This window comes from Bison bison, unplaced genomic scaffold (genome assembly GCF_000754665.1).
Source record: "Bison bison bison isolate TAMUID 2011002044 unplaced genomic scaffold, Bison_UMD1.0 scf7180017864012, whole genome shotgun sequence".
Taxonomy (NCBI): Eukaryota; Metazoa; Chordata; class Mammalia; order Artiodactyla; family Bovidae; genus Bison; species Bison bison.
The window spans coordinates 649,091-665,780 of NW_011494584.1; the positions used below are offsets into that span (position 1 = coordinate 649,091).

The 16,690-nt window shown below is 35.1% G+C and overlaps 1 protein-coding gene across 1 annotated transcript in view; it reads right to left on the minus strand.

Annotated features, from left to right (window-relative positions):
- The window catches only part of FSTL5 (follistatin-like 5), a 773,393-nt gene that overhangs the window by 456,608 nt on the left and 300,095 nt on the right, over positions 1-16,690 (minus strand). Inside the window, exon 5 of the mRNA XM_010834087.1 lies at positions 9,095-9,291. Within this exon, the coding sequence (XP_010832389.1) occupies positions 9,095-9,291 (197 nt within the window). The remainder of the gene's footprint in view (positions 1-9,094; positions 9,292-16,690) is intronic.

A 16,690-nucleotide genomic window follows, 5' to 3' on the forward strand; every position in this document is an offset into this window, starting at 1 on the left:
ACAGGCAGAGTACATCATGAGAAACACTGGGCTAGAAGAAGCACAAGACTGGAATCAAGATTTCTGGGAGAAATATCAATAACCTCAGATATGCAGATGACACCACCCTTATGGCAGAAAGTGAAGAGGAACTAAAGAGCCTCTTGATGAAAGTGAAAGTGGAGAGTGAAAAAGTTGGCTTAAAGATCAACATTCAGAAAACGAAGATCATGACATCCTGTCCCATCACTTCATGGGAAATAGATGGGGAAATAGTGGAAACAGTGTCAGACTTTCTTTTTCTGGGCTCCAAAATCACTGCAGATGGTGACTGTAGCCATGAAATTAACAGCACTCCTGGCTAAGCCCTATTTGCATAGGGCAGGCCCAGGGGGAAGAAAACATAAAAGGAGGAGTCAAGCACTCTCTCTCTCCCACCTCCCCCCACCCCAAGCTCCCCCCCCCCCCATCCTTACTCCTTAAAAGGAAATTTATGTCTAATCTAGATAGCATATTGAAAAGCAGAGACATTACTTTGACAACAAAGGTCTGTCTAGTCAAGGCTATGGTTTTTCCTGTGGTCATGTATGGATGTGAGAGTTGGACTGTGAAGAAGGCTGAAGCCAAAGAATTGATGCTTTTGAACTGTGGTGTTGGAGAAGACTCTTGGGAGTCCCTTGGACTGCAAGGAGATCCAACCAGTCCATTCTGAAGATCAGCCCTGGGATTTCTTTGGAAGGAATGATGCTAAAGCTGAAACTCCAGTACTTTGGCCACCTCATGTGAAGAATTGACTCATTGGAAAAGACTCTGATGCTGGGAGGGACTGGGGGCAGGAGGAGAAGGGGACAACAAAGGATGAGATGGCTGGCTGGCATCACTGACTCGATGGACGTGAGTCTGAGTGAACCCCAGGAGTTGATGATGGACAGGGAGGTCTGGCGTGCTGCGATTCATGGGGTTGCAAAGAGTCAGACGGGACTGAGCAACTGAACTGAACTGATTAATAATTAAACTTCAGTGTCTCTTTTAACATTGCTAACAAATTCAAGGGTGCCATTTTATTAAGTGAAATATGCCTATGTATATTCTCATCTTATTCTGAGGAGCAAATAGTTGGGACCATGATGCAAGAAGTTGTTCTTTCTTTAAGGGACACTTTATTCACCCTGGTTTACCTCTGTGACCCTGTGAAATTCATCTTCTCATATTGCTTGTTTTCTAATCTGCAGCAATCTCATTTCCTTTCCAACTCAAACACATCATAGTACCCTCTGGAAATCCTGTTCTGATCAGAAAATTTTCTTTGCCTTATGTTTCTTATGAACACATGTTCTTCACCATGCTGACTTTAAGAAAATCTGACTACTCCTTAGTAAAGCCATTTGTCCAATATGTATAACATTGAAAGTTAATTTTTCTCTCTTATCTATTCTACCTCAATGGAAGGAAGATAATCAATAGCTAAATGGTTCTCTATTGGTACATCTGGATAATTTCTTTTTCCCAAATGAGTTTTCTTTCATTAAACAGATAGAGAATATAGATGGGTAGATAGATAGATAGATAGATAGAAGATGAACAGATAGATAGATAGAAGATGAACAGATGGATGGAGGGATGATAGAAACTATCCCTTTGAATGTCAGGATATTCAGCTAGGTAATTCTTTCTTACTTTGTTCCCGTTTTTTACCAATGTATTTATCTCTTTATTCACAATATTTCTGTCTACCTAAACTCTTTATCAATGTCCCTAGCAACTTAAAAAGGCATATGAATAAACTACCAGGAAGATTTCTGTGATTCATTTCATAACTACTGATTATTAATCTTCTCTCTTCTGAAGACCTTTTCTTACATGTCAGCCTTTCAAGAGGAATGTGATCATATCTTAGGTTACTTCATCCTGAAATCTTTAATTCAAGCATTACAGGTCTGTTTTAGGAATAACAAATGTCCTTAAACCCATAAATGCATTACTATGTTGCCAAGTACCTGATCACACTTGTCACATACACAATACTGAGGGAAAACCCCTCTTTATGTTTCAAATAAAGATACTTTATATTTGTTAAAGCTTTTGCAATGAGTTATTATTCTATGACACATGCAAATTTAAAGCATATTGCTACAAGGACAATTTTTACTGAAGCAAACATTAATAAACATCAGATTTCAGAGAGCACTGAATTCTTATTGTTGGAGAAGACAGTTTAAGAGAAGGAACAGATACAAATGATAGAGATGAACCTCAGACACTTGTCTAGATTTATACAGTGGAACTGAGAACAACAAACAAGTGAGGTTTCACACCTCATCAGCCTGATCTTCAGAAAGAGCCAAAACATTTGATTTTGCTTTAGTACACAGAACTAAAGTGAAAGAGTAGAGTGAAAGTTGCCTTAAAACTCAACATTCAGAAAATTAAGATCATGGTATCTGGTTCCATCACTTCATGGCAAATAAATGAGGAAATAATGGAAACGGTGACAGACTTTTTTTTGGGGGGGGGGGGAGGGCTCCAAAATCACTGTAGATGGTGACTGCAGCCATGAAATTAAAAGACGCTTGCTCCTTGAAAGAAAAGTTATGATCAACCTGCTGCTGCTGCTGCTAAGTCGCTTCAGTCGTGTCCAACTCTGTGCAACCCCATGGACTGCAGCCTACCAGGCTCCTCCTTCCATGGGATTTGCCAGGCAAGAGTACTGGAGTGGGGTGCCATTGCCTTCTTCAACCTAGACAGCTTACTAAAAAGCAGAGCCATTACTTTGCCAACAAAGGTCCGTCTAGTCAAGGCTATGGTTTTTCCACTAGTCATGTATGGATGTGAAAGTTGGAATATAAAGAAAGCTGAGCACTGAAGAATTGATGCTTTTGAACTGTGGTGTTGGAGAAGACTCTTGAGAGTCCCTTGGACTGCAAGGAGATCCAACCAGTCCATACTAAAGGAAATCAGCCCGGAATATTCATTGGAAGGACTGATGCTGAAGGTGAAATTTCAATACTTTGGCTACCTGATGTAAAGAACTGATTCATTGGAAAGGACCCTGATTCTGGAAATGATTGAAGGTGGGAGGAGAAGGGGACGACAGAGGATGAGATGGTTGGATGACATCATGGACTGAATGGACATGAGTTTGAGTAAGCTCCAGGGGTTTGTGGGACAGGGACGCCTGGCGTGCTGCAGTCCACGGGGTCACAAAGAGTCAGACATTACTGAGCGACTGAACTGAACTGAACATTAAACTGGCTACTGGTCAAGACCATTCAGTTCTACAGCCTCATTCTGAATAGGATCCAGGCAATTTAGCACAGATTCAAGAAATATATTAGGGCAGCTCAGAACAAAATAAACTAAAAGTGCTCATTTGTTTTTAGTCATTAAATCGTGTCCAGCTCTTTTGTGACCTCAAGGATTATAGCCCACCAGATTTCTCTGTCCATGAAATTTCACAGCCAAGAATACTGGAGTGGGTTGCCATTACATTCTCCAAGTGATCTTCCCAACCCCGGAGTCAAACCCATGTCCCCTCCATTGGCAGGCAGATTCTTTACCACTGAGCCATTGGAGAATCCCCAAATGCCCATTTACCTGTTGTTAATAAAGGGAGATGATACTTTTAAAGCAAAAGTTCTCAAAAAAAACACTTCAAATGTGACTGACATATTACCTTTGTCATACAGTAATTAAGGCACATATATGGGAGAGAAGACAGTGATACTCTGTTCTATTTCTCTAAAAAAGCAAATTTGATCAAAACCCCAATCTCCCCTATCATCCAACCCCACATACTTTGGGGAGACAAAAGTCCTCATCATGGGGTGTAAGTAGATCTGATACACACTAGAGGAAAGAAAGAGATATGAGAGTTCACCTCTCTCTGAGGGGCATATCAAAACAAGGCAGAAGACTGAGCATAGGATTTCATGCAGCTAGGCTCAGGGACAGAAATTTATTTCCCCAGAGGAAAGAATGTGCTAGATATTGGGTTTTGATGTTGGCATTGTTATATTCTATAACTTGCCATTAGCTTTTATTTGTTTTGTTTTGTTTTTTTCCTTAAAGAGGCAGATAGATGTTGGCAACTACTGATAGTGATGTCTTTGGTTATACACATTTAGGGGGATAATCTAAATAAAACCACCATATTGTTTGACATGATAAGAAATTTGAAGCCTCAGGGAAAGTTAAATAATTGAAACCGAGAAACAGACTTGGGTCCTGCATCTGTGGTGTAGGGAATATAAGGCATGCTCTGGACAGAGCACAAGGAAAGGAAAAGTGTACAAAGTGCTTCTTCTAAACTGGATCTCAATATGCAATTTTTGTAATATGTGGAATAATCTCATCTTCTACCACCCTTACACGTCTTCAGTCATTCAACAAACATACATTGTTTTTTGCAAATGGATTGTGTGTGTGTGTGTTTAGCTCAAAGAGAAGTGCAAAGGAGCTGACAGACATCTAGATTGTAGTAATGTAATAGTATTAATAGTATTATTACAATTGCTACTACTATTATGATTAGTTACTATACTAACTGAGGATCTACATATTTTTAAAATATTTAAATTGCACAATATAGTCAAGTAAAGCATATTATTTATTTAATAACATAGCTATGGGTGCCTTACTGAAAATGCTGCTGTCAATTATTTCTTATAACTTGCTATTATGGGCAAGAAAAAATTGCACAAAATATATATTTTGTAGTTTGACAAATAGAGATATTTTGCTATAACATGTACCAGCATCTTGAAATATATATTTGATATTTATTTTAAGTTTAGGTCAATTTAACATTATATCTGTAAAGATGGGACACTATATACTGTGGGGAAAATGCTCAATATCACAGTGTTTGCAGAATGATGACATGTACTTGTCTCTAGACTAGCCCACAGGATTTAACAACATTCATGCTAGCTACATGAGACAAGTATGTGAGTACCTCAAATGAGATGAGCAGAATAAAATATATAAAATAAAATAAATGAAATTTATTTAAAAAATACTGCAATTCATTTTTTCCCAATTTCTTGGAATAACCAAATTATTTTCATTCTCTTTCAAGAAACATTTTTCATTGTAAAAGTTGGCATTAAAATATTTGTATATTTAATAATGTGGATATAGATTTCTGGGTTATGATGGCTGATTTGTTCTCACCTATCAAGCAATTGTAAACATTAAAAATGCACAGGATGACCTGGATAGAAATATTGATCAACTGTTCATCCACTAACACAAGCATGTGTGCCCTCTTTATTTCCATTACCATCCACCATATCCACAGGAAAGTTGGATTTGAAATATAATTATAACTAATAATTTTATCATGTTGTTTATATTGTGTGAGTTATGTTTCTTAGAAGGCTACATTTCCAAAATAATATTAATATCACATCCAATTTACATATTGTGTCTTATTATCTTTCCCAATATGTAGACAAGGCAATTGGGACACAGAGAGCTTAAATCACTTGCCAAAACCTGCACGGTGTCAAGTAGAGGAGATGAAATTTCATCCCAAATTCTACAATTAAAGTTCTTAATCACTACACTATGATCATAAAAATGATACTTTTTAAAAGAAATCCTAGGACTTCATCAGTACAGGCCATGCACTCCTTGCTACTTAAAATATCTTCCTATGATCTTTTAAATGCATATCCCATCATAACATTTACTGACTTCTGTTATTACCTGTTTTAACTCTTCCAGACCTTCAATTGTTAAGGACAAATCTATCCATGTTCTCACATCAATTTTTATCAACTTCATAAAACATGATTCTTTTGAAAGTATCGTTTCAATTTTGATAAATTTAAATTTATAGTTGGATATTTTCAATATACAAAAATCAGACTCAGATACTAAGTATGTGGTAACAGGTATTCATGTCAAGCTAGAGTGGTGAAGGGTTGGATCAAATGAGATCTAGGTCTATACCTTGTCATCTGACACTAGCAAGTATTTTCTTATTATTACAAGTTGCTGTGATTTTATGGGTCTTACCCCCTTCAGCTAAGGTTTTTTATTATCTTCTCTCAAATGGAAAGTACTTTCATTTCTAATTTCCTGCAAGAGAAGCTTTGTGGTGGTGGAAGTCACTCAGTCATGTCTGACTCTTTGAGACCCCATGGTACAATAGCCTGCCAGGTGCCTCTGACCATGGGATTTCCCAGTCAACAATACTGGAGTAGGTTGCCATTTTCTTCTCCAGGAGATCTTCCCGACTCAGGGATTGAACCTGGGCCTCCTGCATTGCAGACGGATTCTTTACCATCTGAGCCACCAGGGAAAACCAAGAGAAGCTTTGGAATATATATATATTCATTATTTGGAGTAAGAACAGAACATGTGCAGCAAGCATTAATGCTGCAATTATAAAACCTCAAAGTCAAATCATGTTATTTAATTTTTACTTGCAGTGTCTTAGAGTTATAAATTATATTTCTATTAAACATAGTTTGTAAATTATTAACAGAACCATTAAGATCCTTTCCCTTTTTACTGCTTTAATTTAAATCTTTTTGAAACTTGCTATTAAATGATGATGTTCCATGTTTCCAAGTTGATTTTTAAAGTCATGTATATCATTGACTTTCATAGTATAATACTTGGAATACAAGTTTTTCTAAAGCATCTGTAACCTAAAGAGACAAGTCAAAAACAATATTTGTGTTGTTACTAGCTAGAAATGTGCTATATCCTTTTCACAGTGGCTGTTAGTTGATTGCTGATGAATGAGATGATACCATTTCCACTCTATAAAGCTGAAGGAAGGACTGACATATGTGGGATGTGTGCAGAGGAGTCAGTAAATATTACCTTCCCAGATCCTTCTTTGTGTGTACCTCATGTTTGACTAATGTATAAGTGGGATTCTAACGATCATTTCTGCATGGTAAGTTTCAGATGAATTTGGAGGGCACTTTTCAGATGTAAATTAAGTCTGAATCAAAATAATAACAATAACAAAAAACTAAACTCTGTACCAGATGACTTTATTATGGATTGATATATGCCCTCCCCAAAGATGTGTTAAAGCCTTAACCTGAGGACATCAGAATGTAAACCTTTTTTTTGGAAATAGAGTAATTTACATGTATTTAGATGATGTTAGATGAAGTCCTGCTGGAGCAGGGAGGACCCTTGACCCAACATGACTGGTATCCTTTGAAGAAGAGACAAGATGATGTGAAGACAGTACACAGAGAGTAGCTATGTGACCCTAGAGGCAGAGACTTGAGTGATACACTACAAGCCAAGGAATACCTGGTCCTACCTGAAGCCGAAGAAGGGAAGAAAAGACTCCTCCAAGAAGCTTCTAAGGGGGTTGGCCTTGCCAATACCTCAGTCTCAGATACTGAGCCTCCAGAACTGCGAGAGAGGTTGTCTGAGCCACAAAGTTTGCTGAACTTTGTTACTGCTACTCTAGGAAATTAATATAAACTTGGATGTAGTAGAAACTTAAAACAACTACAAGTGAGTACTTTCAATACTATTTTCCAGTGATGATCAGTTTTTCCATTTGGACTCAGATGTGGATCTTGTAATAGCTAGATTTGGTCAAATTATGTGTCATATCCAACCAGTGGTTACAGTAGTGCATACATGTTAATAGAGAGTAAAAATATTAAAAATAAAAAAGTAAGGCTCAAAATCAAAAACACTATATTTGAATATGTCAGGCACACAAATATCAAGGTGACATGCTTTAGTTATAGTTCATTTAATTGAATTGCCTAGTCATCTCTGATTATTACCAGAAATTTAAAATTGTAAAGAATTTCATTCATGAAAAATTAATTATGAGTTATATACCAACATAGATATCTGAATTAAAAGTTTACTAACTTTACGCTAAAATTTCAGAGTTTCATTCATTGAATTCCAGTGCCTAGGACTTATAACTGTTCTATAAATATAAGTTGGATTAAAGAAGATAATGAAAATGATATTTTAACTAACTTAAATAGACAAGTCAATTGGCTCAGAAGGTCACTTTGATAATGACACCTCTAAGTTACACTATCCCAAAGCTTGAATGCTTGCAAAGTAAAACTGATATTCTACATTGTTGATTTTTTAAAAATAAGCCATTAAATTAACTATGAAATATGAATGGCATGATGTTGTGGAAATAGACAATTGAATTTTTTTAAATTATTTTCACTGTTAAGCACAGAAGCAAAATCTACCTAAGATCAACTGTAGGAATTATCAGGCAGTCAGCAGTATTCCTCAGAGCTAGTACCAATTTCCTAGTCATCCTGGATTGGCTTCTCTCCCTTTCTCCTTAAAAACCTGTATGTATATTTACAGCAAAATCTTATGTTCCTTATTTTACATTTCAACCACTATCAACAACCAGTTTAGGTTCTTAAATGTGGGTATTTCACTTTCTTTCAGAGTAGTTTATCAGTCTCAGTAACACACACATAAAAATATTTCCATTTTTTCACACATATAATTGATCACATAAAAAATTTTTTGTATTAAAATATTCACTTAACATTTTATGTATGTATCTTTTTGGAGACAATTTTCAAAGACATGAAGTTTAATAATATAGACATAATATTAAAAGTAGATTTAATATAGTTGATCTTTGATTATTGAAAAAGTACTAAATAGATCAATAATTTAGTACTTTCTTAAACCACTTATTTACATTATGTTATAGATGTATTCAATTGCTTTTCAATAATGTCCTTGAATACTAGATAAGCAAGTTTCCATAAGAAAATTAAGAAAATTACAAAAGCTCCAGAACATGTCTGGTATTATTTTATAAATTCTATAAGATAGAGAACTGGCAGTTCCTTTTGGCATTTAAGGTATAGAAACCTGTCAAAAGTAGATGCCTCTTTTAAATTGTGTAACATCGTATAAGGATCTTGTATGATGTTACTTGAAATTAACAAATTACATTTGTTACTAGATATTCATACTGCGGATAAGCAGTCAAATATTTCTCTTAAAACATTTTACGCCTACAAACAATGTGAATTAAATATAGTTTTATCAATATAGTAAAAACTCACACAAATGTAAATATATTGAATAAATATACTTGAATAAGCTTGTTAATCATTAATCATACCTGGATTAGTTCATTAATATCTACAAGTCCATTACTGTCGGCATCAAAATATTTAAACATTTGATCCACCAGCAACTTCTTCCGAAATACGTCATCACCGTTAGGGTTTTCATTGTCTCGTGTAATGTATTTTTGATTTTGTAAATCTAAAAGCATACTTTTCATCTTGCTGTATTCAATGGCCTTGCAGTTATCTCCTGTAACAAAAGAACTAAGTTATTTTCAAAGCAATATTACTAAAAGGGAATCATTTATCTTATTAATGCTCAAAGTTGATACCTAGCAGATAACATATTTTGTATATATTTATGTTTCTACTTTGCATACTACACAAGGAGAAAAGAATGGGCCATTAACATGAGAGGATAAAAATTTTAATTGTTATCAAATCTAAAACACAATATGTACTATGTGTTTTCTCAATGCCAAAGTCATAGGTTCTACAATGGACACAGAAAAAAGATAACTTCAATTGGCTCCAAGGCTTAAATACATCATCTTAGTTTAACTCCTCATTAAACATGATTATAGTGATAATTTCAGAGATTTTGAACATGAAGTTTAGGGAGAGGAAATGACTTACCCAAGCGTAAGCTTAGATTGTGTTGAATTTTGAACTTAAACTCATGTATGTCTAGTTCCAAACTAGTATAGCAAGTTTCTCATTGGAAGTACATCTTCTTTTACATTTAGATTTGTTTTGAAGAATTTTGTGTGTATGTACTTACAATTTTTTTAAATTTTTAATCATGCTAAACTCATATTTGCTTTCTTCGGAAAGTCTATTTTTCTGATATTTATCTATCTCTCCTTTAAGAGCACTTGGTGAATAATATGATCTATGTTTGCATTTTTTATCTTGAAGTTTTAACCTTGCAAATATCATTTCCACAACTAAAGTATGAGCTTATTGAAGTGATAATGCATTACAGAATTCAATATCTTTCATAAAATAGCCCAAATACTGGGGACTTCACATTCAATGAAAGCAGTTGTTGGCGTGTATCTTCAAAAATAACTGCAATTACTCTATATTGGCTTCCCAGGTGATGTTAGTGGTGAAGAACCTGCCTACCAATGCTGGAGACATAAGAGACACAAGTTTGATCCCTTCAGCAGGAAGATCCCATGGTTGGAAGAGCCTGGCAGGCCATGGTCCATAGGGTTGCAAAGAGTTGAACACGACTGCAGTGACAGCACTCACGCACACACTCTACTCTCTTGACATAATTATTTCACAAGAATTTTTCTTACAAAAATATGCATGCTTATGTCTTCATAAATAACACATTGAAATGAATGTATGTTGATAATAAATGTGATATAAAATGTTAACATACAGTCTATAAATACAGTCTAGAAAATGCAGTATATAATGTAATTTATAAATGAAAAAGCAGGTATTATTATATTAGCTAAGAACTTTTACAATATATCTTTAAAGAAAAAAAAGCCTAACTTTATAATTGTGCTTCATTTTGACAATTAGGCTGTGGCAGAATCTACAATTTTAAAGATTTCTAAAGATTTAAAAATATATATCTGAGAAGCAGGGGATTGAAAAATAATATTTGAATTCTCATTCTCTTCCCAGACAAGATGGAAAACAATCTTTTAGAGAGATGAGATCTTATCTTTCAAAGACTTTGAAATGACTTCTGTTGTTCAGCAAATTTAGTGTTTAACAACCCTGTCAATAACTTCTTTTCTACAGCAAGATATAAACTCTGTGCCACAGATTAAGTCAATTTTGCATCATTCTAGTCTCAGTAAAGAATAATAATTATAATAGTTTTCATAAAAACACAGAAATCACTGACAAGAGAGAAAAGTAATCAAGTACAGAGGGACAGGTAGCAATTTTGGTGTCTGTGAAAGCTGCCTAAGAGGGGCCTTCAAATATACGTGCCTGTGTGTGTCAGGAAGAGAGAGAAACTGATCAAAGAAGGGCAAAGGAGAATAAACCATTCCAAAGCCCTCCCTGGATTTCTGTATTTGACCGTGGGCTTTCCTATCATTTCATTTGACTGATGGGAAGAGGGATGGAGTTTGCGGGAGCTCCCCTGGGTCCGTTGTTATAAGCAGATGAGAACTTGGGAAATAGAATTTAAATGCTGAACACTTTTTAGTTAATATTTGAAATTTGGGGTTTTGTTGTTGTTGTTTAGTTGCTATTGAGGAGATACAATTTGGGGTTGTTACATTCTAATTTTGACCAAATCAAGGAATACAGTCATCATGTTCTTCATGAATGCTTTCATTTCCCAAATTGTAAATACCCTAGTAAAACCAGGGATTGTTTGCTGACAATTCAAAGCTAACAAAAATAAAAGCATTACAATTAAGGCATTCATATTCCACTGAAATGTACAATGGAAAATAAAAGTGTTAGTCGCTCAGTCATGTCCAACTCTTTGTGACCCCATGGACTGTAGCCCACTGGGCTCCTCATCCATAGGATTCTCCAGGCAAAAATACTGGAGTGGGTTGTAATTCCCTTCTCTAGGGGATCTTCCCAAACTAGGTATCAAACCCGCATCTCCTGCATGTACAATAAACAACCATAAAATTACAGTAAATTTTGTAGAATTTAGATATTTTAAGTAACCTCTATCACAGGTCTTTGTTAGTAATAGAAACATCTATTATGAATAATAGATTACTTGTAATGCAGACTTTCTATGTGCCAGGAACTTTATATATATGTAATCATTTAACTCTCATAACAATCCAACATGAAGGACCTTATAATTACCATGATTTTACAGATGAAGAAAAATTAAAACACAGAATGATTAAGTAACTTGTTCAAAGTTACAAAGCTAGAGAGGAGCTCAGTGACTTTTACACCCAGGCAATACCTAATATCTTTTCTAGCCTTTATTCTCTACTTTTTTCATCTTCAGAACTGAGTTTTAAAATGAACTTATACATGGTTTCAGCAAATTTGTCAAAGGATTATTTGAAAAATGAATGGCAAATATAAAATAAACTTCAGGCAAAATTACTGCTGAAATTATAGGTAGAGAAAAAAAGAACTTTCAAAGGGAGAGAGAGAAAAAAAAAGGAGTACCATAGAAATAGCAGGAAAACTATAGGAAAATACTGAAGAAGAAGAAAAAGGGAAAAGAACTTTTCAAGAAAGAGGATGTGATGAAATGCTAAATGTTTCAGAGTTTAAAAAAAAAGAAAGAAAGAAAACATTCCCATTAGATTACTTAACTTGGAGATAGCTTGTAACTTTAAAGGAACATTTTAATGAATAAGTGAAAACTTCCTATTATAATGGGCTAAAATGAGTAAAAGCAAAATAATGATTTGAAAATATTAAATGTTTGTTTTTAGTCACCCAGTCGTGTCCAACTCTTTACGACCTCATGGACTGCAGGAAGCCAGACCTCCCAGTTTCTCACTATCTCCAAAGTTTGCCAAGTTCATGTTCATTGCATTGGCAATGCTATCCACCCATGTCATCCTCTAACACCGTCTTTTCCTTCTGCCCTGAACCTTTCCCAGTATCAGGGACTTTTGGTATTAAATCTTCATCACTTTTTTAATGAGTATCAATGTGAAAAAAAGAAGTAGCATTAGTAATGAAACACAAGTTATTTAGAAACAAACATCAATGTATATTAGTATATCATGGCCTCATTCAAGAATAACTTCAGGAAGAAAGCTAGCTCATTGATTTGTTTGTTTTGGTGAGTCCTTCCTCAATACTTAATCAACCAGTGGTGTTTTGTTGGTATAGTGAAGGAAAAGAAATGCTCTTCTGGAGTTACTTTCTGCTGCCAGAGACCAGTAAGAGCTCTTCTCTGCTGTCCCTGTTCTAGACACTAAGGACAAGATGAATGAGGTCCCCAGCTGGTGGTGCCTATACACCACCTTCCTTCCAGTGAACGCAGTGATGCCAGGGCTGTGCTGACTCTGGACTGAGTCATTCTAGGGTAGTTAAAAATCCATCTGGCCGTGTGGGGCAAAGAAAGAGATGGAATCTCTGACTTCCCCCCCCCCCCGCCTTTTTTTCTCATTTAAACAATAGATTCATAATTTTACTCCAACTAAATTATTTTGTGAACAAAAACATGATTGATAACACCACATGCCCCAACATGCATATTAATCCTATATTATCATTATGTTCACAAGTTCTCACATGCTTTGATGTTTTGTAAGTTAAGGTTTATTGGAGTGTAGTTGATTTACAATGTTGTGTTATTAATAGCATCTGCTGTAAAGCAAAGCAAATCAAGTTTATGTATACATATATCCCCTCTTTTTTTATATTATTTTCCCATGTAAGTCATTACTGAGTATTGAATAGAGTTTCCTATACTGTAAATAGGTCCTAATTGGTTATCTATTATATAAATAGTAGTGTGTATATGTCAATCCCAATCTCACAATTTATCCTCCTCCCCACCCCCCCACTTCCCCTTGGTAGCCATAAGTTTTTTTTTTTTTTTTTTCCCTACATCTGTGACTCTATGCTTTATAAATAGGTTCATTTATGCCATTTATTTTAGATTCCACATATAAGCTATATTACATGATATTTGTCTTTCTCTCTCTGACTCTCACTTTCAAATGGGTTCACCTGGGTATTGGCAGTGCTTCTCCATGTCCCTATGAAACCAAAGATAGTTATACATTATATATCTGATAGTACAGCCATCAGTTTTGAATACATAATAAGTGCTCAAAATTACAAATTCTACCAATTATGCTTAATGCTAGTTTTTCAAAAGTTGTAATTTGCTCTTAGCTCTTTGAAGTTACCCTTTATCTTTCCTCACCATCTATCAGAAAAACATACTAATTACTTTCAACATAAAAATATTGAAATCTAAGTATATAATAATATTGCTTGCCTCTTTTTAGCATTTCTAGTTTGAACTTGATTAATTTAATTCTAATAAAAGCTGAAATCTTAGAAGTTAAATAAGAAGGTATTAAATATTTTATTATAGTATCAATTCTACTCATGTATTAGATTGCATACTGAAATTGTATTTTTCTCAATCTATTAAATAATTGCTAATAGAAACTTTTAAAGCTTTTTAATATGTAAACATATTTAAATTTTTATAAAATATTTCTCAGAAAAGTACTTTGCATTTATGGCATAAGGAAAGTATCAAAACTTTAGTATGGTCATTTAATATGAATCTGTGAATCAAATTCAACATGGAAAACTATTATATGAATTGTAAATTGTTAACTGTGTGTTTGATGGAATTAAAATTATCTTGGTTAAAAGTAGTCTGAACGAAATAAAAAAACAAAACAAAACCAAAAAACAACCTTTAACCTAAATGGAGCTTCTATAAAATGTGGAAAAATAAGGGTGTAAATTGTTTTGTATCACATAAACTTTACTGCAATGTTCTTATCTAAAATGTTTATAGTTACACATAAGATTAATATAAAACTACTATGCTTCAAATGCTAATCTAATTCTGGAAATTTACTAATGCAAATATACATATATATACCACTTCACAACTTTGTACCTTTAAAGGGTCGTGATTTTCTCATAGAGAAGGAATTAAAAAAAAAAATCTACTTTCTTTTTCAGAGCAGTTTTATATTCAAGGAAAAATTGAGCAGAGAGTACAGATTTTTCCGTATACCCTCTGGTCTTCCACATGTGCAGACTGTCACTATCAACAGTCCCACAGCAGGGGGGAAATGATGACAATACAGTGATGTATCTTTAACCCCAAAAAGTCTATAGTTTATCTTAGAGTTCATTAAGTACATAGGGTACTTGGTGTTGTATATTCCATGGGTTTTGACAAATGTATAATGACATGTGTGCATATACATCAAACAGAATAGTTTCACCGCCTTAAAGAGCATCTGTGCTCTGCCTGTCCATCTCTCCATCTTCCTTAACCTCTGACAAACACTGACCTTTTTAACTGTTTCAAAAGTTCTGCCTTTTTCAGACTGTCATATAGTTGGAATCATACATAACCCTAACCCTGGCCCAATTCAATATGTAGCCTTCTCAGACTGGCTTCTGAGAAGCAAATATATTTAAGGTTCCTCTGTCATGACTTGTTAGCTCTTTTTTTTTTTTTTTTAATTGCTGAATACACTGTCTGGAGGTACCACACTATATTTATTCCTTTACCTACTGAAGGACATCTTGTTACTTTCAAGTTTTGGTAATTTTGAATAAAACTGTTGTAAACATCCCTGTCTCTATTCTTTTCCATTCTGTTGTTTTCCTCTATTTCTTTGCATTGATGGCTGAGGAAGGCTTTCTTATCTCTTCTTGCTATTCTTTGGAACTCTGAATTAAGATGCTTATATCTTTCCTTTTCTCCTTTGCATTTCGCTTCTCTTCTTTTCACAGCTATTTGTAAGCCCTCCCCAGACAGCCATTTTGCTTTTTTGCATTTCTTTTCTACGGGGATGATCTTGATACCTGTCTCCTGTACAGTGTCATGAACCTCCATTCATAGTTCATCAGGCACTCTATCTATCAGATCTAGTCCCTTAAATCTATTTCTCACTTCCATTGTATAATCATAAGGAATTTGATTTAGGTCATACCTGAATGGTCTAATGGTTTTCCCTACTTTCTTCAATTTAAGTCTGAATTTTGCAATAAGGAGTTCATGGTCTGAATCACAGTCTGCTCCTGGTCTTGTTTTTGCTGACTGTATAGAGCTTCTCCATATTTCAAATCCTGGAAGATGATGCTGTGAAAGTGCTACACTCAATATGCCAGCAAACTTGGAAAACTCAGCAGTGGCCACAGGACTGGAATAGGTCAGTTTTCATTCCAATCCCAAAGAAAGGCAATGCCAAAGAATGCTCAAACTACCGCACAATTGCACTCATCTCACATGCTAGTAAAGTAATGCCAAAATTCTCCGAGCCAGGCTTCAGCAATATGTGAACTGTGAACTTCCAGATGTTCAAGCTGGTTTTAGAAAAGGCAGAGGAACCAGAGATCAAATTGCCAACATCCGCTGGATCATGGAAAAAGCGAGAGAGTTCCAGTAAAACATCTATTTCTGCTTTATTGAGTATGCCAAAGCCTTTGACTGTGTGGATCACAATAAACTGTGGAAAATTCTGAAAGAGATGGGAATACCAGACCACCTGACCTGCCTCTTGAGAAACCTATATGCAGGTCAGGAAGCAACAGTTAGAACTGGACATGGAACAACAGACTGGTTCCAAATAAGAAAAAGAGTATGTCAAGGTTGTATATTGTCACCCTGATTATTTAACTTTTATGCAGAGTACTTCATGAGAAACGCTGGGCTGGAAGAAGCACAAGCTGGAATCAAGATTTCTGGGAGAAATATCAATAACTTCAGATATGCAGATGACACCACTCTTATGGCAGAAAGTAAAGAGGAACTCAAAAGCCTCTTGATGAAAGTGAAAGTGGAGAGTGCAAAAGTTGGCTTAAAGCTCAACATTCAGAAAACGAAGATCATGGCATCTGGTCCTATCACTTCATGGCAAATAGATGGGTAACAGTGGAAACAGTGTCAGACTTTATTTTTCTGGGCTCCAAAATCACTGCAGATGGTGATTGCAGCCATGAAATTAAAAGACGCTTACTCCTTG